Genomic DNA, 23,614 nt, shown 5'->3' with positions numbered 1-23,614 from the left:
ACAGACTTTCAGAACTGATATAGAGTCTAAGACACTTGTTCAAAAAAGCCTGATCCATGCAGACTTCCCCTGAACAGCTGATGAAGATGTGTCAGTTCCTGGTACTCTGAGAAAACACTGATGTGGGCTCTAAATTGAGTTCATCCATTTTAAGGCTTGTAATCTACAGAACTGATCCTCTGCAGCACATACAAATCTCCTCTCCAATTGAGACTGAATTTCAGCTCAGTGTCTGTTGGTTTCTTTATTTTTGCTTTAATCATATTTTTCATAAGACGGATCGTACCAATACTCAATTACATTAGTTTGGCATTTATCCATAATAAATATAGGATAATATTCATAAAAAATAATCAATCCAGAGCATAAGCATGTAAGATGCAACATAAAAATCAAAGGAATTAAATTTAATGTGAAAATAAATTGATAACTATACAATATGGTGAACATTTTTCAAGCCCTTTGAACTTTTTCCCCATTTTTTTTTGCATTATGACCACAAACTTCAATATACTTTATTGGGAATGTATGTTGTAGACCATAGCAAAATAATGATCTAGAAAAAAACAAAGATACTGGACTTTGAATTCTTTTCACTAAAAAACTAAAACTAAAAAATCTGAAAAGTGTGTCATGCATTTGTTGCCATGGACGACATCTATGAACATCAACTCTCAGCTCCTACAACAGATGTTAGTTTGGACAATACTCAACCATTTGAGTTAGGGCTGAAGCGATTCCTCGAATGAGTCAAGTACCTCCATTATTAAAATTCCTCGAGGAAAACTTATCTCCCTCGAAACGTCGTTTTATTATGTAGCGCACCATGTTCCGCCCGGACTATTATTTGTGGTGGGCACCCACCTATGAGTTGTTGTGAATTGCTAACAGCATGGTGTTGATTTGTACGCCGCTTTGTCAGAGTTTAGGGACAAATAAGGATTGTTGAATTTTGCGTTGTGATGGTTGGAGTATAACAACTTTTCTGCTGTCGGAAACGCGGCAAAGCGGTTTTGGAGCAAACGGTAGGAACGGAGAGAGAGAGAGACAGATCCGATTAATCGTAAAAATATCCTAAAGAATACTCGAAATACTAAAATATTCTTTTACAACAGACCTGATTTGAATACATGAATATGCTTTGGTTTAAAACGTTACACTGTTGCTCTGTGTCAGATGTTGCACTAGGCTTTTCACTGTCTAACCGTTTGACTGAGGGTGTCAAAACAAATCCCATTGTAACACATTTTTATACGTTAATTTTTAAAAGGATAATAATGACATTCCATTCCATTTAATTTTCATTTGGTGTAATTAATATTCAACAAGCTGAGTAGAGAACCACACTATGCCATCATGCATCAAGCAGAATACAAGTAATTTTTTCTACGCAGTGACAAAAATCACTGACGGTAGCCACAATAACTACATATAAACAATGAGCTTAAACGATTCTACTGAAATTATGATTGATTCAACTACTGTGGCACTGAATGCACACCCTCACAACTTCCTCCTGGACATGACTTGCGAACTAGCTTTTGCGTAATCAAATGTCTCCTGGTTTTAATGGTCATCTGGAGGTTGAATCTAAGTTCTGCTGTCACACTGGGCACTGGAACTACAAGCGCCACTTCAGTCAAAGTTCATAATTTATATAGACATGTTTTTATTCTCTGGCCTTTGACTCTATTCAAAATTTATTGATTGACTTGAATTGTGCCAATGGTTGAGATGTTAAGAAAACATTTAGCACACAAACGTTTTAAGATTATAAAAGTGTTATTTCTTTGTAGATGTATCCATTTTATGCATAGGTAAAAAAAAAAAAGATTTATATGTTGTGCCTTTGAAAGTCAATAGAAAACTATTTTAAATCTTGATAAAGAATTTATCTAAAATGAGATTTTTTTGACAGATAATAAAGCCTGATTAGAAAATAACTCTTTAAAATGCATTTAATAATATTGTGGGTTTTGACAGTCATTTACTAAACTCCCTCTAATTTAGATGCTTCATCTTTGGTTTACAAGCTCATTTAAAAAGAAATTTAAAGCCTCTCTGACATTCAAAATACACGTAACAGAATGAGCCTTTCTAATGCTTTTCGACATGTTGGGTAATATTTCTGAAAATAGAGCTGACTGGTACTCAGATGGCATAACATTTATCCCGGTTACAGTGACTTTGGTTCAGAAGTGCAGGTCATGTAATATGCTTTGACATGCTAAATGAAACCCTTAAAATAGCTCTGCCTGCTGTTCTGATAACAAGGCTATTTTTTCTGCTGTTTGGGTAAACAAACATTCAAAGACTAAGCACAACCTTTTGCAGTTTTGAGCACAAACAGTTTAAAAAAAGATTTGAGAGGATTTATTGTATCTCAACCAGAAAGGCAACATAATCTTTGATTTTTTTTCTTCCAGTCCTGACACTATATTTGACAATGAGTGAGAATAACGCAACATCACAGCAATAATCCATAACAGTTGCGTGTTCACAGAGATTTTGAAAAAGCTTCATTGTGTGCGTCAGGCAAGCTTGTGTATTGTCTTTATGTGCTGCATACAGCCTAAGGCAGGTCGGATTCTGCCAGACACACCAGGGGGGGCGCATCGGGGTGTATCTTTATAAAAGCTGCGTGAACAAGGATCTCAAAGTGTGTATGTGATTAGTTTAAACAATATACTAAAGATGCAACTTATTTTCAGTCAGTGTTTGTGTCTATTGTATGATGCAAAGTGCAAGAAATAAGGGTCTTTGCTGGACGATAATACACTGACCACATCCATGTTTTATGCACTTAGAAGTTGTGCTTGGAGAAGAGGCGGGGGGTCCATTTTCTTTCCATTAAGATTTTGGAGTTATGCACAACAGGTACACCACTTTCTGTGTCAAAGTGTTCTCAAAGTTTTTTATGACTATTTTCTAAGTGTAATACTTTTCAGAACTTAAATTTGCCCTTTTTTTATCCAATTTAAAAATGTAAATTCCACTACTAAAGTCCACATCCATTTTTTTTTTTTTTTTTCAATATTTGGAATTACAAAAAACTTTCCTGTAGTTTCTGATCAGGCTTGGCGAACTGCAGCAGGGATTTTGGGCCAATTTCCCATGCAGTTCTTTAGACAACACTTTGGTCTTGCCCATTGTGAAGAGGTTGTCGTTTCATTGAGTGAGTATGTTAACAGGTGTCGTTTACAGACGTTTACAGTTCTACCAGGTGAAATCACCACAGGTAATAAGAGGAAGATGGGTGGGCTTCTTAAAGACAAGCCATTGTCTTTAAGAAGTTATTTTCTTTGTATTTTGCAGTAATTCATGTTGATGTTATTCCCACCTACTGGTAAAGCATGGGACTTTACTTGTTTTAATTTAAATTGTGATTATTGTCAAAACAAAGAGTTTATATTTTTTGAAGCAAGGGAAAAGCTCTGTTTAAAAAAAATATATCCACATGTTGATGTTCAGATAATGAAGTGCAAATAAGCTCCTTGTTGATCCTGAACATTGAAAATCTGTTTTCTTTAAATGCACCTAAACAAATAAGTAAATAAAAACAGCAACTCTCGCTCAGAGTGAAAGTAGGAAAAGACAGTCCACAAAATTCAATACTTGAGCAGAGACTTGTCATATTTTGTCCTTTTGAGGCCGGACATGGGTATTGGTCTTTCCCAGTAAACTTTCAAGCCCTTCTCTTTTGTTAAACTGTGTTTGACACGAACGGTGGGTTTGGTCTCCTTTGCAAGATCAGAACTATTTTTTTTTTCTTTGCGATTCTCTCGGTCTTCTTGAAGAAGCATTCTTTGAAAAGAGCTGATTATTTGATGGTTTCCAAGCTGCCTCGCTGTCTTCCCATCTCTCCATCTACTTCAGTCACTGTCCTTCATTCTTGCTTCATTTTTTGGCCTCCCTCTTCTATCATTTAATTTAATCTCAGGATGTGAACAGGTGAAGGAGTTTTCTCTTTTCTGTCCTTTGCCATAATGTGCTAGTGCCTTCTCTACTATTGTGTCCCACCGAAAAGATTCATTTACTGCCCTTCACCCCCTGCCTGAAGTGCTGTCTCTGTGAATGAAGGACTAACAGACAAGAGGAGAGTGAAAAACAGAAACAGAGGACAGATGAGGAAGAATTCACTCATGTCAATAAAAGCCATTTATCTCTGAGGAAGAACAGGGTCTTTCTTTTCTGGAATGAACCGGCAAAATCATAAAGGGTAATTAATAAAGTTCTCATGTCACGGACAAGTTGCAATTTCACATGACAATATGTCTAAAGAAACAAACTAATTTATACCTCAGAGTAACTTCAAGGTTACTTCTTCTCATGTTCATGCTAAAGAAAAGCATGAGGCTCAATTATTATGTGCATAACAAACAAATATAGAGAAAATATATTCTCCGCTCTTTACAGCTTTTATTGCATCAACTAGAAAAAAAGGGGCACCAATCTGATAGCAGATTTAATACTAAAACATTTTGGTGGATAGATTAATAACATGATATATTTATTCTCTCTAAGTAAATCCAACATTTCAGTCTGAAGATCTCCTGCACATTAGCTAGGTGATATCAGCACACTAATAATTAATATATATCCACTGTTCTATTGCATTGTTAGTATTTTCAAACATGCAGCTTTTTAAATGTTCATCTATCAGTTATTTGCATCGCTACTCTCAAGTCATACGTTATTATCCACTATGTTGCTGTCTTCCCCAAGGTCCATACATTCACAGTCATCATACCCTATTTCTAAAGAAAATCCGATCCGTATTTCGATCATACTGCTCCACTCCCACACACGTAACTGTGGATGTTGGCTGGTATGTAATCATATCTCTATCTACTTCTGAGATGACAGATCTTTCACTTTGCTTCTTTTCTGACACACACACATTAAAGACCACAGCCCATCTCTCAGCCTACCAAATCACCCACTTATACACCATTCCTTTTCTCACACTCTTACATTGCTCCTCTGCATCTGAGGTAAAATGGCAAAGTGAAGACTACCTTTTTACACCCGCCTGTCTCTTTTTTTAGTGCTCTATCCTTCATTTTATTGTTGACTACTGCAAAAAGCTTCTATTACAGGTCTTTCTATAAGACATGAAGGTGAATATCACACTTTATACGTGTTCACACAGTCATTCACAAAGGTTCTTAGAAGTCAGTAATCAAGACAGAACTATGCAGGGTAATAAGAAAAGTGAGGTCAGATGGACTAGGACATGTTCATTAAAAAGAATCCGTTATTTACTATAGGATAAGTGTCAAGTTGAACAATACACAGTTAGAGTCGTTCTAAAGAACACTGTAAAGTGTGCAATGTATACCATTGTAAAGTATGCCTAACTTTACCATTGCAGTCAATATCACTACCAAAACAATTTGACACAGTTATTTGCTACAACAGTTTAAACATGGCAAATCAAAATTCTGACTACACCAAAAGCTTAGATAAACATCTGATACTAGTGTACAGGATGCTAGTTGAATGTGCCAAGGTAGAAGGTTAGAAGTGATTAGCCAATTTCAGGAAGAACACACTGGCCTCTAGAGTCTTGAATGTCAACATGCCAAGTGAACATGTGTTAAACAACTGAGAGAATAGGGTTCATCAAGCTCACACTCATCACAGATGTGCACTTTTGGGATCCCATTTATCACGCTCTCTAGGGTGGTTCTAAACAAGCGAAAATTGTGCAAATGTGGAGCAAAACAGCTTATTCTCATCTTACATCAGATGAATCCATTTTTCACACTTACTTGCGTCAACTTTATGGTCCTCAATAAGTTATACAAACCATATAAATACTAAAGGATTACAAATGACTAAAACCAAGCATGGGGAAAAAATTGCACAACAAACTTTGAAGTATGTGTACTGGATTTACAGCATTAGAACCATTGAAGTGACGGTAGCATGGATCTTTTAATAAACATAACACTGTCAATCATTTACATGTCTTAGTTAAGGTAAGAATTGACACTCCTCACAGAATTCACACAATGACAGACATTTCAACCACACTGGTATACGTTATTTATATAACACACAAATGGCATGAATTAATAAAACAACTAAACCACAAGGTATACAGAGATAAGCATCTAAGATATAACTAAAAGAAAATTAATAATGCAAGCCACACTAATTGAATATGAGATGGTGTAAACAGCATCAAATGTTAACTGCGTAATTGTTTTACATTAGTAAAAAAAAAAATTGAGATGATGTATTGCAAATAAACTGAACTGAACTGAATTGACGTACTTGGTTTGCAGAGACAACTTTCATCAATACTGTGTGACGTTGCTCTACTCCCTGTATAATTATTAAATGACTGCTAATTTTAGTAAGGTGAGAACATTTTCATAGATTGTTATTGCTCATAAAGACAAATCTTCAAAGCAACAAAGAAAAGTGGGCACATAATCTTGATCACCATATCTTAAACGCCTGTCTTGTTATAAAAAAAAGATTCAGCTGGAAATTACAATGAGTAAAAAACAAAATTATCATGACATTTTTATTTATGTCCTGATAATTCCACAGAGGCTGTGAGAAATACTACATTTACTAGGATGCTTGACAATAATGTGAGCAGCTTGCATATACTGCTATGTTTCCACATCATTAGGTCACTTATTGCACAACCATTAACAACAGCCAATGGAGGTCATAAGAATCATGAATTAGAGATCAGTCATAGCATCTTTGGAGAAATACTAATAAATCTAGCTGACTATAACACAATGTGTTATAGTCAGTGTGTTATACTGTGGAAAGCATAGACAAGAATCAATATATTTTTATGAGTTAGGACATATCAGGGAATGAAAACAAACCTGGCCCTAGTTTCTGAATTAACCTAGGTTTACTATTTGGTCTTTTTAAGATTTGGATATGTTTTATGATCTCATATTTTAAGCTATAATCCAATTTAATTAGGTTTTGTTGTTTCTGTATTTTACATGCTAAACCAAGCACATTACAAACAATAACTACAGATCAATTTCTTTATCAATTAAAAATAATAGAACACTTAAGAGAAAACAGAAACAACAACTAAAACATTTTGATTAATGTATAAAAAATAGGTTATTGAATTAACATCAGGGACAGGCGGCTTGCAGAAGGAATGTGAGCACAAGAGACAGAGTTGATGTAAATATGAGTGAGTGTGTGTTGGACAGTATGAACACATCACGGTCCGACTAGCTTTAGTCTCCATTGCTGAACTTTTTAATGCTGAGTGACACATTGCTTGGTTTGATATGTAACCCTCCCTTTTGCTTTTTCTATTTATTTCCATTCTCTATGATCCTTTCTTTTCTCTGCTTACTTTCCTCATCATCCATGCCCCCTCTCCCTCTCATGTCTGTACCTTTCTCCCCCTCCCTCTCTGTCTGGAAGTAAAGGCTGATCGAGTGTGAAATTAGAAAGTGTATCATATTCTGCTCAGTGGCTCCATGTCCTAACCTATAAGCTACAGTTAGTCAGAGTGAAAAATAACATGCAGTGAAACAGATACATTAACATGGTTTTTTGTGCTGCTGTGTGTGTGAGGTGAAAGGCAGATAGTGAACAGTTTAGCCAGCAACAGCTTATCTAAAATTACTTATATCATGGACGGTACACTGGTGCTTCCTCACAAACTTCACAGGCGAAGACAGATTTAAAGTAAGGACATATGTATTCACACCTTATTTGTTTGCTAAAGACCAAAGAATCTGTCGTACGTACTTAGGGTTAGGTGCACCAGCCAGTGTGAAACACTAGAAATTCATACCATTAGTTCAGTGTGAGGCATATTATATTCTTTGTCCTTTTTTTTTCTTTTCAATAAACTTCATGCGTGGATATTGGTGTAATTTTATTTTGACTGGATAAAATAAAATATCTCAGTTTGCTTGAGTCCATCAAAACCACAAGCTCAAGGTTCTCTGTTACCGAGTGTCGCTGCAAACATCGTCGGTGCATTGAGCACTGCTGCGCGCTCATAACCCACCCACATTCCTGCCCATATTCACGCCTCCATTAGTGAGGAACAGACCGAAATGGAGACGCTTCAAACTGGGCTTGGATCTAACCAGACATGAACCGGCCAGAGTGAAGCTTGACAATGGAGAAGCAGCTACATAGTGGGGAAGATTCCAACTACTGATCTGTCAAATTGAATGATAACCTCTCCAACAGCTGAGTATGGCTGACCACTTCATAAATAAAATCTTTTTAGTTTTTTCAAGTATGCTCTTATGTGTCATTTTATTGTGTTGTAGCAAGTACTTGGGAAGGAGACATTTTAAATATATGGATCTGCGTATGGATCCTAGTGCGTACCTGCAACAAACCAGAGACTTCTCCTTTCCGAAGAGGCACTCCAATAGAGGGAGTGAAAGGCTTGCTGTCTTCTACTGGTCGCCCCTTCATAAAGTGCTTCCCTGCCTCGTAGATGTCCACTTCAATCATCTTTCCTTTGAAATCAGCCCTTTTCGGTACCAGCACCTGCGAATAAGAAAGAGCCGCCATTAAAAAAAATTCTAACCACAACAAGTTACAGAAAAAAAAAATATTCTCAATAATATCAACCTCAGGAAATGCTTAGAAGTAAGATATTTCAGGAATATTTTGTAATGAGTCATTTAGTCACAGATTTTGGATCAATGCAGCCTTTTGCTCTAATTTACCCCCAAACAGCAGCCCTGCATAAACATAATTTTCACAGTGATCCACACTCTGCATGTTCGTTCATATCTGTCAATTACATTTTCAATTAACTGCTGCTCAAAGCTGTTTTCTTCACATTATTATTTAGTTTTGTCACTGGCTTCCTAGGAAGAAACTGTGTTCTGTTTCATTTATGTAAGTCCTCAAGGTCAAAAAGTACGGCAACAGCTGCATGATAAACCAGAGGGATTTGAGTTTGTCCTATTATTTCACCATGGCAACTATAAACCTTGGCTGATCACAGCAGGAGGGAAGAGAAAACAAAGAATTATAATTATGCCTGCCTGTGAATTGAAATTTGTTCTTAATGACTTATCCCTGTGAATAAAAATGGTATGAAAATCCCTTCCTGTTCAAAACACTTTTTAAACCACAGATCTGACAAGTTTGAAATGATGTATAATAGATGATTATAGCATTGATTTACTGTTTTGTTTTCAGAGTAAATCTTTCTTTGTGAACACTAATTGGATGGTTTGTGTTGTGTGATTACTGAAAGGATTTAAAACTGCAGCTGTGAAAACTTCAGAGAAAAATATTCATCACTTCACTTTTAGCTCTTTATTTCTTGTAAACATAACTAAATGTATGCCCAAAGTAAAAGGGAAAAAAAGGGTCTTCACTTCAGCGCTCATCAACAACAGTTTTCATAAAATAAAATAAAATAAAATAAAAAAATTAACACTATACCAAGCACTTCCTGTACATGTTAGCGTTTATAATGCTTTAAAGATAATATCTATTCATAAAAACTTGTGTTGCTCTTTTTCAGAGGCCAGAATTGGCAGTCTTGAACTAACTGGGAATTTAGTGGCTCACATCAGCAGGGTGGCAACATGCTGACTCAGATCATCTGGTGGCCTGTCTAACCATTACACAATTCTCCTGGGCTAAGTCACTGACTGGGAAGATAATAGCATATGAACTGGTGGGAAGACGGTCACTGGTGTGCTGGCAGGACTGTGCTTGCCTCCCTGTTAATCTGTCGCTCTTTATCCGCCTGGCGGAATATGATAGGTGAGGGAGCGCAGGCCAAATGGACACGCAGCCGGCCACAGAACCGGTCCAATCAAAACACCTGCTGCTCAACACTCTGACCTCTATGAGGAAGTGTGCGTGTGCATGCAAGTAGCCAGCAAGCAGCCTGTGTGTAGAGAGGTGGAACAGCAGGGTTGTGGGCTGGACAGCTGTGAGAATGTGTATGTGTGTGTGCAGGTGGGCGTGGGTCATTCCTGGACCATAACACGGTGATTAAATGATGAAAGAGCATGTCCAATTTCATTAAAACCCCAACTCCTACTTCCTCATTGAACTGCAAACACAGGAGCGCACAGAAGGGTTAGATGACCTATCTAATTTAATTGCCACACACATGTAATCTGATTGTGTAAAGTAAAACCTTGCTACTTAATCATACTCACACCTTGCTTTACCTTTGTACACTGTTTCCTCTAATGGTAGTTCACCTGTGAACCTCCCTTTGGCCCTTTCTTTACTCTGACCACTTTACCCTCTCATCTCTCTCACATTTGATCCAATATTCTATCTGATACCAATCATTTCACCCTTAAGATCAAATTCATTTGGAACAATATTTAGAAAAGTAAAATAAGCTTGTTTGTTCATAAACAAGAAAACCTGGATTCCTGTGAAACTGTAATGTGAATATTGTACATAGGTCAGCTGTTCAAATGATGGAAATTAAAATATTTCCATCATTTGAGTGGATGTGGTGGAAGAGCACAACTAGTACTATCAGAGCATGGTGTGAGTATAACTGTGACACACAGGAGAAGTGACAAAGAATCTGTATGCAAAAAAGGGACAGTGAAGATAACAGTTTAGATATTCCAGTGCTTGCAGCAAGACGGAGCATATCTTCTAAAACTAGCAGCTTCAGAACCTTCAAAAGACATAAGGAAGATACTTTTGTTCTGGGAACTGCTGATTAGGTACTCAAGAGGACTGTGCAAAGCAGGATACTTAATAAAATAAAGGACATAATGGACAATCTTGAGCATCCTCTTCTCAAGACTGTGAAGGAACAGCAGAGCGTAAAGAGGATTCTATCATCCGTTGTAGTACAGACTGCTACAGATCATTCCTGCCTACAGCAATCAACATCTATAGTGAACCTCTGGAGAGTCTGGATAGCCTCAGTAGAAAACATTTAATTTCCCTATGGGACATATAAAATAGTCTTTGAAACAAAGCTGACTCAAATTGTAAGTAATTATCCATCTTTAACCTCGCGGCAAATCTTGGCTGATTGTTGTATTAAGATATGATGAGATGCAAGTAGGATTTTCCCAATTCTGAGACATGAAATCCAAATTCCAGCCAATGTCTGGTGACCCCCCTTCAAGTTAAAAATGTGAAAAGCAAAGTGGCTTCAAATAACAAAAGGTCTATGCAATTCATTTCTAGAAAATTTTATTTTGGTAAATAGTTTAAACAGTAATAAAGTTATTTTAAAAAAAGCAGAAGGCACAGCCAGCATGTTCTAAAAAGAGCTAAATGTGTTGATATTTGAATAGTTGAAATTGCAGTAACAGTTGCAGTAAATACAAAAACATGTACAGAAGATGTTGAAAGAGCGAGAGAATCACTATGTGTGACGGCTTTATAGCATTCCTACAACTATAACTCCTTGTGTCCTGTGGGTACAGGCATATTCTTCAGGAGAACACATTCAGTGACATGCTGGTTCATAGTCTTTCACAAAGCTGTTACTTTTTTAAGTAAAAGTGTAATTTAAGAGTACAAGAGGGCTTTGAGAATAAAACATCAAACAACATCTCCTTTCAAGCAACACATATGCCTGGAAATGCACACTTGGATGACTGCAGCGTGTGCACTCCACCAACACGTATGAACCGAGTAACACTTGTAACTTAGGTTTATAGCCTGCAGAAGGAGGTGCAAAGCAGGAGGAGGAAAGGGGAGGGGAGGGAAGTAGACGGAAGGAAAAAAATTATTACCGTCCCATGCCCCCTCTGCTAATAAAAAACACAACTTCAAACATGTTTCTGATGATGGTTAAAGCAGGAGGAAATTGATTTATTTGAAGATGTTTTAAAGTGAATTTTTCACAGGTTGACTGCAGGTCTTTGAAGCCTTGCAACTGCAGTGCGTGTGTGTGTCATGTGTGCATGAAATGTGTATGTCTTTAGGGGTGACCTTAATGTTAGTACAGTAAAAAGGAAAAAAAAAGTATTGCTGTTATCAGCTGCCAAATTCTCTCATGAACACCGTAGGGTGTGTTGGTGTGTATTTGTGAGTATGTCCGATATTATAGCTAGCCTACATTGGTGAATATAAGCTAAGCCTCCAACACCTGCTGTGAGTGCTACATGTGACAGCCAAAGCAAAGCCTCAGATATAATTTACTATGTGTGAAAATGAGAAAGAGTTGGTTAAATTCCACAACCAAGAGACAAAAACTGTAACTCAAATGTATTTAGTTCATTTTACTGTACAATGTGAGCAGCAATAGCTGTGTGTACAGTAGTATTGTTTTTTTTTTTATGATTCATTTAATGTCAATGTCAACAGACTTTCACTTACACATAAAAATAAAGAGCATCACACAAAAATGGCTGGTTTTTTTATCCATTTTCTTTCCTGGCTCACTTCAGCATTATGATTTCTATGCATCAGGTTCAATGCTAGCCGCTTGAACCTCATCGATGCAAGCGTATTTATACTAGCTTTTGCTAATTTAAACAGGAGCAGTTCAGAGGAATGTAGTTTACACTAAAGCCTCAAGTGGGGGGAATAAAACAGTGTGTTTCTATGCTGTCTATTCAAACTAAGAGAAAAAGATGACACGAACGGATAAAGTGATTTCTCATCAATTATTGCTGTTGGAAATAAACTGTGTACCTTGTATTATTTTGGAAAAAAAAGAAGCATCTTGTTTCTTAATGCAAATTCATACGGTTTTGATCCAAGTAACGTGTTCATTTTTTAAAGTAAATTAATTCCCAGACATATGTGAACAGTGATCAACAAGAGTTGATTTTCACAATATATCCTGTGTGTCGGTCAGTGCACAGTGAACATGGTCACAAAACTCTGGACTGCAAATGGACACCAGAAGAGTGTCATGCCTGACACAGTGGGAAAGTGATAAAATTTATTCCGCTCAGGCTTTGAGTTCGAGGACACAGAAAACTTGTCATTAGTTTAGACATTAGGCTAGAAAGCTTTTGGAGCCTACAAACGTAAAGTTGATCTCCACAATTATTCGCTTCCTTACCTGTTCGTAGAACTTGTTGTGGGAAACATAGTACTGGGCATCAAATGACTCCTCTGTCACCAGCACAAATTGCCTCTCTCCTACCTACAAATACACAAAGACAAAAAATTGATTTTATTTTGTTACCAAAAACACAGTCTACAGGCGTGGCTATCTGGGGGTGAAGGGGTGAATATGAACTTAACAGTCCATCTTAGCAATTTTAATAATTGCCTTTTTTTTCTGGCATTTTAATCACCCAAACATCCATTTTGAAAACCTACTTGATTATGTTCAGGTTCATGTAGGGTGGGAGCAACTTTGTTAATAAGTATGAGGAGAGATGCAACCTGCATAAGTAAACCAAAATCATTTTATTCTTATATTTATTTAATTCAAATAAATAAGAATTTTTTGCTTGAGATCAAATTGGTTTCAAAACTGGAAAAAAAAGCATTTTTGTTTGACACATTCACAAGGTAACTAAACCATGTAAAACAGATCTATATTTTTGAATGTCTAATTAAAAGCTATAGCTGTACCAAGGTGTTAACAGTTTTGTCCCACAGGCAATGCACAAAGCTCTGAATTGTCCTCAGGTTTATTTGACAGAAGCAGACTTCTTCAGTCATGCCTCTACTCACAAAGATTGCAAAGGCAATAAAAGCGTTGCTCTTACACGTTTCTTTTTTCAGGTTTTATGTTGCTGAGGTTCACCTTTTAATTACAATTTCAAGGTTTCTAAGCCACTTCATTTTAGTGCTTTGCAGAGATGACAGTAAGAACTATTCAACACAGGTCCTTGCAAAAAAAAAAAAAAAGAAGAAGTTGAATTAAAGAAGTCCATAAAAGGATACAATTCAAATGTGTACAGAATATAGACTATTCAGAAAATCAAATACTACAAGGCCTCTCGATCTAGCTATTTAATATCGGACAGAATGATAAAAAGCACATTTTCTGCTAAAGAATGTTGTTGACTCCAAGGAATGAGGACGAGATGAAGATGAAAAGAGCTCCACTGAAAGAACTGCAAACTCTAATAAACCACCTAAGTGTTGGGTAAAAACTAAAGGTTTCTTTTCACAATTATTAATACAAATAAAAAAAATTAACAAATTGTAATAGTTCTGATCTTTATCCAAACTCCATTGTCACGCAGAATGCTAATGAATTCAACAAAGTGTTTATTCATAATGTGCAACTTTGCTTCATCTACATCAAAACATTGTAAATACAATGAAATGGGATATGAAATATTTAAAGTTGCTGCAGGTTAAAATGTGTTATTTACATATTTGTTAAGGCTATCGGCTGTGTCTTGACAGTACGATACAAACAATTTGTGAAAACATCAAGCTCCTCTGCCTCCTTCCTGCATTTCTACTGCAACCTACATACATACACTGCTTGGCCAGAAACAACCAATCAGAGTCAGGAGGAGGGTCTTGGTACTGTCAAACTTGCTCATGTATGTGCTGCTCAGACCCTCCCCCTGGCTCTTTGTTACACTACAGCTCTTCCCCACAACAGAGCCTGCAATGAATGTGCAGGCTAGTTAGCATAACCACAATTGATGGCAGAAGTCGTTTTTCCACCATTAACCATATGCATACGCATATGTGATGCATACGCAATTGAGTAGGATCACAGCGAGGAGCTAAATTTTTTCACGGATTAGCTTTCTGATGTTAAGTTGTCACGACATAGTGAAAGTTTTAAAGGGGAAATATATGTTTTCCTTCAACATAGTGCCATTTTATAGCTCAATCAAGTATCTATGTTACCTTCAGTTGCTATAAAAATGCTATACATATCAAATATGACTTAAAAGAAATGTAACGTCATAATTTACCACATTGAAATAGAGCCTCTGTCTCTTTAAAAACTCCTGCTCTGTCAGGAGGTCATCACAGCATGTCTCCTTAAACACTTGAAAGTTTTTAACCAGCATTCTACTGAGAAGTAGCTTCTATAAGGAGCTCAGCAGAAGTGCAGTTAAACCAGGTGTTTGCTAATTGCTGCTAACTAGTCTGAAGGAGCTGAGTGAGGGAGTTGCATGGGAGGACTGCTTTGTGAGGCGTAAGCTTGAAAGCTTGAAAACTGCATCTCCGATGAGGAGCTAGGTGGTGCTTGGTCCACACAAGTGATTTGCACAGCTAAATTAAAGGAGATTAAAGGAATAATGCAGGAAAAGAATCAAGGGAACACTCCAGTTATATCTTTGATGAGAAGATAACATAACGTGATGTAAAGCTAAAAAAAGTTGACTTTACACAATACTGCCCCTTTAAGAAATATGTAAAAAAAAAATAATAATAATTTTTAAATTGTCACCTAGAGCAGCTTTTATTTTAAATATGAAAGAAAATAGCTAACATGGCTTAACTTTGTATAATCTTCTACTGTGTTAGATAAAACACTGAAAAATATACTCTAGGTATATGTCTACACTCAAACTGTAGCTTACATCTGCTTCTAATGTCTTATCTAAAGTTTGTTGGATTTGCTCAAGTGAAGAATTGATTCCCTTTTCAAAAGCTTTGTAAGAAATGTTTAGTTATTTGCTTTCCTACCCTCACCACAGTAGAGAGACTGCAGGCAAAGAGAGGTGCATAAAAACAAACTCTTCTGTTTGTATATGTAAATTGAAAATCTGTTCAAAAGAAATGATTGAAGCATGCTTGTTAGTTTTAGTTTGCTTTTAAAAGAGCAAACTAAAAGCCAAACTGGAAGTTAAAAATGATTTAGTAGAGTGCAATTGTGATAAAGACATTTAGTATTACACAATACCCATTATCATTCAGTTTAAAAATGCAGATACACACAGTATAACATACATTGCACAGAGGTGCAATATTATTATCCTTTGTACAAGAAACATGTAAATGTTCTTCTCATGTCAAAGGCACCACAAAAGCAAAGTTTAAACTCAATCCAGCACTTTAGAAAACACTGCTGCAGTGTAAAACCACCTGGGTTATAAATATCTGAAGCTCACACTTGAAAATGTTGGGAACAGAGTGTCCTGTAGGCTTAGCAGGAAGTATTTGCATTTAGAGTCTGCCAGTGATGAGCCCCGTACTCTAAAACTGTGCTGACTGATCGTTTCCTTGGCAATATGTCAAAGCCTTAGAAGTCACGGTTCTGACATATAGCCCAGGGTTTTTCCATTTTTGCAGACACCCATAATCCTTGCTCTTTTCTTCTCTCTTTCCAGACTTATCCTTGTGCCTCAATGTGAATATTTTTTCTGGGTGTTTCCTCTGTTGTTCAAACCTCTTTCATCTTTTAAAAGTTTCTCTCATCAGTTCCTCCCTTCTCATTTCTTTAATGATTTATAGAATAACAGCAGTGGCACATGTGTTTTAATGTCACAATTTTCTTTGGATTAAAGATGGTCAACACTCACCAACATGCAAACCATGTCTGTGCTGGTATGTTCTTCAACAATCATTGACATTTCCTGTTATTTGTGGGAGGTTTCAGTAACTCCACAATAAGTTTCAGCCTTAATGTGGGACAGAAAAATGTCATCAACAGTACGAGACAATGCGAGAGGGTTGTTGGATTTTATTTTGTGCAGATAGAGTGCTGTACACACACCAAGCATGCCATCCTCCACAATAATTATAAAGTAAAGCACCGCTTTGAACAGACATCTCCTTGAACTAAGTCAGAAATGAAGCTGGATAAAATAAAATAAAAATGTTATTTTTCAATTTTAATTTGGTCTGATATGATATGTTTCAATCTCCCAGCAATTTGACTATACATAACTTGGAGATATGCAACCCCTGACCTATTCCACATGACTCCCATGGATACTGATCTTTGTGGCAGTGATCTTTGTGACATGACACTTTATTCATTGGTATGGACATGATTTACTGTTTGCTTCACTTACTGGGTGAGCTCATTCTGCCTATACTCTGACACATTTTAAAGTTTTGAATTAATTTCCAGAAATAATTACACAAAAGTCCCCTTTTAACAGATTCAAAACTCTACAACTGACCATTTTTCTCATTATAGTTTTAGTACGATGTGCTGAGCATTAATGACTGTGACTTTTAAAAGTTTTTATGAATTGCTTACAAGCTTTATACATGATTAGAAATGCATTGAAGGAAGAAGAGCTAAGCATGACTGATGTTCAGATCCTCTGGAATTAGTAATATCTAATCCTCACCACAGTGAGGGTGAGAAACAGTGAGCTGGGATTGAGGAATATCCTTGATTATGTTGATTGAATTGCAACTCAGAAGGCAATTATACATTAAAGCCCTCTGCACAATCAACAACACATTGTGGAATGTAGAGAATTAGACTTGAATAAATGCTACAAGGAGCTGCACCCAAAAACAAAAACTAATTGAATAAAATTGGCTAGCCAGTTTGTATCAGAAGATTGGTCTTGATTTTGATGGATTGTCCACACTGTGGTTAAGTTTTTCCATGATGGCATTCCATACCAGTTGTAAGAGCTTCAAAATGATTTACAAGAATCAATACATTCAAAAGCTACATTTTAAACAGAAGTGATGTTTTATGAGCATGCATGAAAAGCTCTGCAATTCATCAAATCCCTAACAGATTTTGCATTTATGGTATTTGACAAACCATAATATTTGAAGGGCTATTCATTAAACTATAGAGTTTCTGCAATTGAGACTAAAGCTCTAGGATAACAGGGGGGACATTATGATTACAGGGGAATAAAGAACAATAGTGTGGAAAACGAGGGTGAGGCATTTAATGTAATAGCAAACAGGAGTGGAAATAAGCATCTCCTGGTAGCCAAAAGCAAGTATGAGCTAGCATGTAAATTAGATCAAACAAACCATAGGAACAGATTTTCAGACAAAACTTGGAAAATGCACTTAAGTTTTACAACAATCTTGCTGGGGGCAGCAATGCCCCTGAACTGCTAAATTGCCTGCTTGATGTGACATCATGGAAGTGGAGCTCAGCTCTAATTAAGACCATCAGCAGTGAGAGACCTACAGCAACATGCTGCTGTGACACTGGGCAGTACAAATGGTGACATTCAAAGTATTTGTCTTATGAAGCAGTAGAACAACTGTCTGTGTTTTGGTATGTAAATTAAAAGAAAAAGAGTTGCAAGAAGTGTAATCAACTTCTCTCATCAAAATATATTTAAGGGGAACCAGAATTAGCTTGCCTTTTCTGTAAACTATTCTTTCACCAAAGATCCTGTCAGAGAAAGATGTGTGACTCTGTTTCAAAAGATTCAAAATATGTCAAAATATATAACATTATTATGAGTGAAATACGTAGATTAAAATTACAACTATACATAATAATGAAATGTGCAAATTTGAAGCTCAATGTACTCGTCTATCGACTGCTACTTTTTTAAATGACCAAATTCCTAGTTGACAACTGATGATTTTTTTTAGGCTTACAAAATCAATACATTACTATCCATATCAAACTTGATTCATTGTTGAATATTTGCATTTTTATTAATTAACCACATGCTTACAGAAACATTTAATTGGAAAGAATTTATTTTAGGTGGAAAAGATGGAATTCAGAAAAAGAAAAAGGAATTGGCATAAATATATTTTACGTCATTGTACACATTTCTTGTAATTCAGACAAATATCATGTGAACATGTTAGAACCAAATGTGGCTTTGAGTGTCTTTTAAAAATAAACTATATTTAAACCTATGTAAATTATATTTGGTCACAAATTCACTTCCGTAACAATTTTATGTAACAATTCTTGGAGACAGTATAAAAAGTTGTCAAAAATGGATAATTTGAATTGTCAAATTAAAACTTGGATATCAGCTGATCAAATATTAAGTTATTTACTTACATTTCTCTATTTGTAGTTTATGAATGAATTTTCAGTGTCCATTTTTCTTTTTCTGCTTTTGGTGGCCAAGTCTACAATTTTTTTTCACTAAAGTGAATTATGTCATCATTTGCTCTCCCACGAACACCATCACACTCCAAATGATTTACATGAATGCATAATATTTATTGGTTTTTGTTTCCGTTGCTGTTTGTCTTTCCTTGCAGCAATGCGTATTTGGTTGTATGAATTTAGCTTTCTATTTACTCCATCTGTTAAAGCACGTCACAGCATACCAAATATGACATCAAAGTCTTTGTGCAGTAAGGCACTTATTTACTTCACCATTGAGAGAATAACATCCCATGATACACAGCAGAGCCATTGCATATTTGTGGGATCATGAGTTTAATTGATAATTAATCCACATCATCACAGGAATAATGAGAGAAATGCAGCTTTGAATTCTAATCAGCTGTTTGTTTCCCAAAAGCCTTTTTTTCTAGTTTTGTAGAAATTTTTATAACTGGACTGGGTTACATTTCCAGAGTGAAAAGCTAAAAAATGTCTTGTTTTAGTGTGAAAGAACTATAAAGTAGTAGGACTAAAGCATTTTTTAAGAAGGAGCTTGTTTTTTCATAGAACAAAACAACCGTCTCAGTAGAGGAAAACAAATTATAACGCATTTAAATAAGATAAAATACTATGGTAAAGACACATGTGTTAGATCTTATTCCATTTTCCTTTCAAAGAAAGTAAGTACACTCTGCCACTTTCATAGCTTTGAGACAAAAAATGATTTGGTCATTAGAATATTTTTACTCTAAGCTGAAGCGTACAAAAACCTTAGACCACATCCCTTCAAGTCTATTTAAACTTTCTGTTTAACAAAAACATGAAATCCAATGTATTTTCTTGGAAAAACTAAAAAAAACTATAATTTACCCAGATTGTAACATTCAGAATACCTGAGGTTTTATGGCTTTTACCACCACAATATGTTGAAAAAGGCAACATTTAAGGTCAGAGTATTTGACAATAAAAAAATCCATCCATGAGTGGATCTTTAGATTATAATCACTTAAAATCAAGCTGGATGGAAAAGTTCTCAATCAAGCTTTAAGTGTCTTAAGGTCATAAATTAATCTCAATCATTATATAATAACTCTCGACAGCCATTTATGTCCATGTTTTCCAATTACAGCCATGTTTATGAATTATTCTCTTATGAATCCACCATACTGCTATTTTGTATGATCCCCTGCTTGAACACAGCTGATTCAAATAAATGAGTCATCTCAGTGTTTTCTTAAATTCAAAGTGCATATGTTCATCAGCCACCTACCTAGTGATGAAAAATATAAACACTGGAAACACATTTTTACTTTTCCCCTCTAAACAGCCCCACCTGCTTTGACTTATGTTCCCATGTTTGGTCTTGTTGTAAAAGCAAGAGAATAGCGGGGGGGGGGGGGGGGGGTATATATGCTTGTAAAGAAAAGTCAATGCTAAGAAGATACTAAATGTGCAGTGGCTATTTGACTCTTGGACATTTTGCCCATATGTAGTTTTGATTATTTTTCTTAGGAAAAGGAACCCAAAAATTTGTTTTATGTATGTACAAAGAGGCAGCTTCCGGCCATTTGGTATTTTGGACCAATATACAATAATTTGTACATTTGGCATGTTGTACAACAGTTGGAGAGACAAAAATTGAAAGTAATATCATAATTTGCCCATTATCCTATGTAGTTATGTTCAAATGAACAAGCCTCAAATCACATAGATCAGATTTCTAGCTGAAATTGACAGACCAATTTCTATTACAACCCCTAGTTTGATCACGGATTGTAAATGGTCATAATCGGTCATACGTCATGAAACAACTGCCCCAAGTAGGTGTCAGAACATTAATCTATGAAAATTGGGTGTAGGGTTTACCAGTTCTTGCAGTTATTTCCACAGTTTCTCAACAATAATCAGAAAAAAATAATAAATTGACATGCAGAAGTATGTGGGAACAAAATAGTTTGTTTACAGGTTTCACAAGCATGTGACTTGACGAATCGGTAAACTGACCGAGAGACCATCAGAATACATATAACATATCTTACAAATGTTTTGGAAAAGATGGAAGAAACAATATTTCATATACATTTATGATTATACAAGTATATAGAGTGTAATTTATGCTTTATTGACCAAGTAAATAGGAGATGGGATTAAGAATAAGACAGGACAATGAACCGGGATTTGGGCGTTTTATGCACAGATCTCACTTATTCAGCTTTGTAGATTATCATGACATGCAATCACTGATGAACTACATAAACAAGCCAGAGATTTTTTCTTTTTTTGTTCCTTGGAAAACAATCGCTGTGGGGAGTGATTTAACAGGGCTAAAGAATAAAGAAATATTCTCTGATCTTTTGGAGGTTCCCTTTGAATAAGCTTCTTGAAAGATGAATGAAAAAAAAAATCTCCCCTGTTGGTTTGGGTGTTTTGTTTTAGCCTCAAAGTAAAATTCAAAGACACTGAAACTTTTCAGAGTTGGCCACAAAAACTAGTGGATTATGGAGAGCTTTGGTTTTGTGTTTACAGGGGCAAATGTAAAATCAATTGAGATCAAAAGTCTACAAATTAGCTACTTTAAAAGGAGTCTCAACACTAAGTGAAACAGGCATGGAGGAAGTAACGCTAAAAAGTAGAAACGAGGACACAGAAACTATAATTTGCATTAAAAAAGAATAATGAAGCAAATTAAAGACAATTTTATCAAACTGTACAAATACCAGAAAAGCATTCAAGCTGTTAGAACCTTGCATGTGGTAAAATACTTTACAATGCGCTGCAGTCTGCACAGTTATGTCTTTTACAAACCCAGTTATCAACAGCAGCTGGAGGTGCTTTTCTGGCCAATAAACTGAATCCATCTGGCTTTTACAATGCAATCATGTAGCTTTCTCTCTTCCAAACCTTAAAAGGGGTGAGTTCTAGCAAACAAGGAAATACACAGGTGGGTGATGAAACCTAAACATCTGAACATTGAGTGAAGGAGATTAGGTGGCTCAGGTATTCTCTGAGGAATGTCCTTTTTGAGTGAGAGGATGCTGCAAAACAAGATTTTGCTTAGGGATTTTTTTTTTTAATCTAGTGATGAAATTCACTTACATAAACAATTCACTTACTCAGGGTGATGTTTCTCCTTTAAATTATTATCACTGGTACATCACTTATTAAACACGTCACTATTTACATGCACCGCTAAACGAAGTAAATTTTCCAGTCTAAAAGAAATGTCTCTCAGAGTAAATTAGGCAAAAGAAACTAATCTAGACATGTCAGTAACCCTGTCCTAATTTTGATTAAAGAAAAATTGCAATAGCTGAACAATCATGAAGCCTATTCAGTCTTGGGTACTTACAATGTTGATTACGCAGTGGTACATGAAAGAGTACAAAGCAGGGGAAATACTGTAATCATTGGCTTGAGGGTTTGAGGAAGGAACTACACTCTGAGAACAGATTAAACATATTAGTGGTAACACTAAGTAAACAGTGGTGACTCTTTTAGCTTCAGTCCAAGTTGGAGCAAACAGTCCTGCCCAATGAAATTCATGTGTTTTGACATGAAGAAAGTTGAAAAAATAGTTGACCTGTGTTTGAAGTAGTCAACAACAAAGAGAAAAATGTGCTTGGTGAACAGAAACTACAAAAGACTGATTAATGATCAAAATTTTTTTTTAGAAAACAAGGTAATTAATAAAGTTAGTACTTGGCATGAGTGTGAAGGAATAAAGTCAACTCTTGCACATTGCATTTTTCTACCTATTTGTGGCTGCATTACCCCCATGTTTGCTTTTTTTTTTTAAAAGGAAGTTGACAATTTAAATGGTTTTTAAAAGAAAAAACAGTTCCACTAAAATCATGACATATATATGTATAAATTAAATAGCGATGTAACTTTTTTTTTATGCAGATTTCTCTAAGCCTATTTCAAGTCGTAATGTTATAACTTGATACTTTCTCATGCATATTTATTATTTATCCCCAACTGAAAAAGGGGATTTGGTGTTTTGTCATGTTTAGCCATGCTTTGAATTTTAATTAATAGTGTCCACGCCTTTTAAATGTTAGGATTCACATTGAATGTTTGTGTATTCAGTTGTTTTGATTTGCCAGGGTCAAAAGAAAAAAATAAATGCTTGTTTTCTACTTCATGGAATCTGAAGGTACTCCTTGAATACAAATAAACTGATAATCCTATTGCTATGACCGTATAATATCTAAGTGTTTAGGAAATTGGCAACAAAAAGGAGCAGTGACATACAGTTGAACTGTGACTCTTTAATTACATGCCTGATGAATATAACAATTTTGTGAGAATGACTTCGAGTATTCCGAACAGAATATATAGAAGTTAGCTGCAATTTACCATCACGCTTGTTTTGGTGCTTCTGTACTTTGAACTATATTAATTCAAATGTGCATTGATCATTTCAAAATGATCAATGCACACTCAGAAAACATGGTAAAAATGATAGAAATGTACTTGTCACTTGAAATGAAGGGCAAGAATAATGAATTATCAAACCTCAAAAGCAGAATATGTGCTTGTTTGTGTGCCTTGGAGCCTTTATCACTTCTCTAATGTGCTCCACAGCTTCACTGGTCCTTCCATGTTTTGGGAGGTTTTTTAACCATACACAACCATCCCAATAAATGCCATTTGCTTTCACCACATACACACAAAAACCTTTTGAAACAGTTACATTTAAAAACTGGTGAGTGATTGATTCTGAGAAAG

The 23,614-nt window shown here is 35.8% G+C and overlaps 1 protein-coding gene across 2 annotated transcripts in view; it reads right to left on the bottom strand.

Moving 5' to 3' along the window:
• cdkal1 (CDK5 regulatory subunit associated protein 1-like 1) overlaps positions 1-23,614 on the bottom strand; it is a 190,543-nt gene that overhangs the window by 7,609 nt on the left and 159,320 nt on the right. For both annotated transcript variants that reach the window (XM_028013056.1, XM_028013055.1), the window contains 2 exons: positions 13,001-13,084; positions 8,353-8,517 (listed from right to left, as the gene is read on the bottom strand). In XM_028013056.1, the coding sequence (XP_027868857.1) occupies positions 8,353-8,517; positions 13,001-13,084 (249 nt within the window). The remainder of the gene's footprint in view (positions 1-8,352; positions 8,518-13,000; positions 13,085-23,614) is intronic.

Source organism: Xiphophorus couchianus, chromosome 3 (assembly GCF_001444195.1).
Source record: "Xiphophorus couchianus chromosome 3, X_couchianus-1.0, whole genome shotgun sequence".
Taxonomy (NCBI): domain Eukaryota; kingdom Metazoa; phylum Chordata; class Actinopteri; order Cyprinodontiformes; family Poeciliidae; genus Xiphophorus; species Xiphophorus couchianus.
The sequence above is the reverse complement of the archived record's forward strand: the minus strand, read 5'-3'. Positions and strand labels throughout refer to the sequence as shown.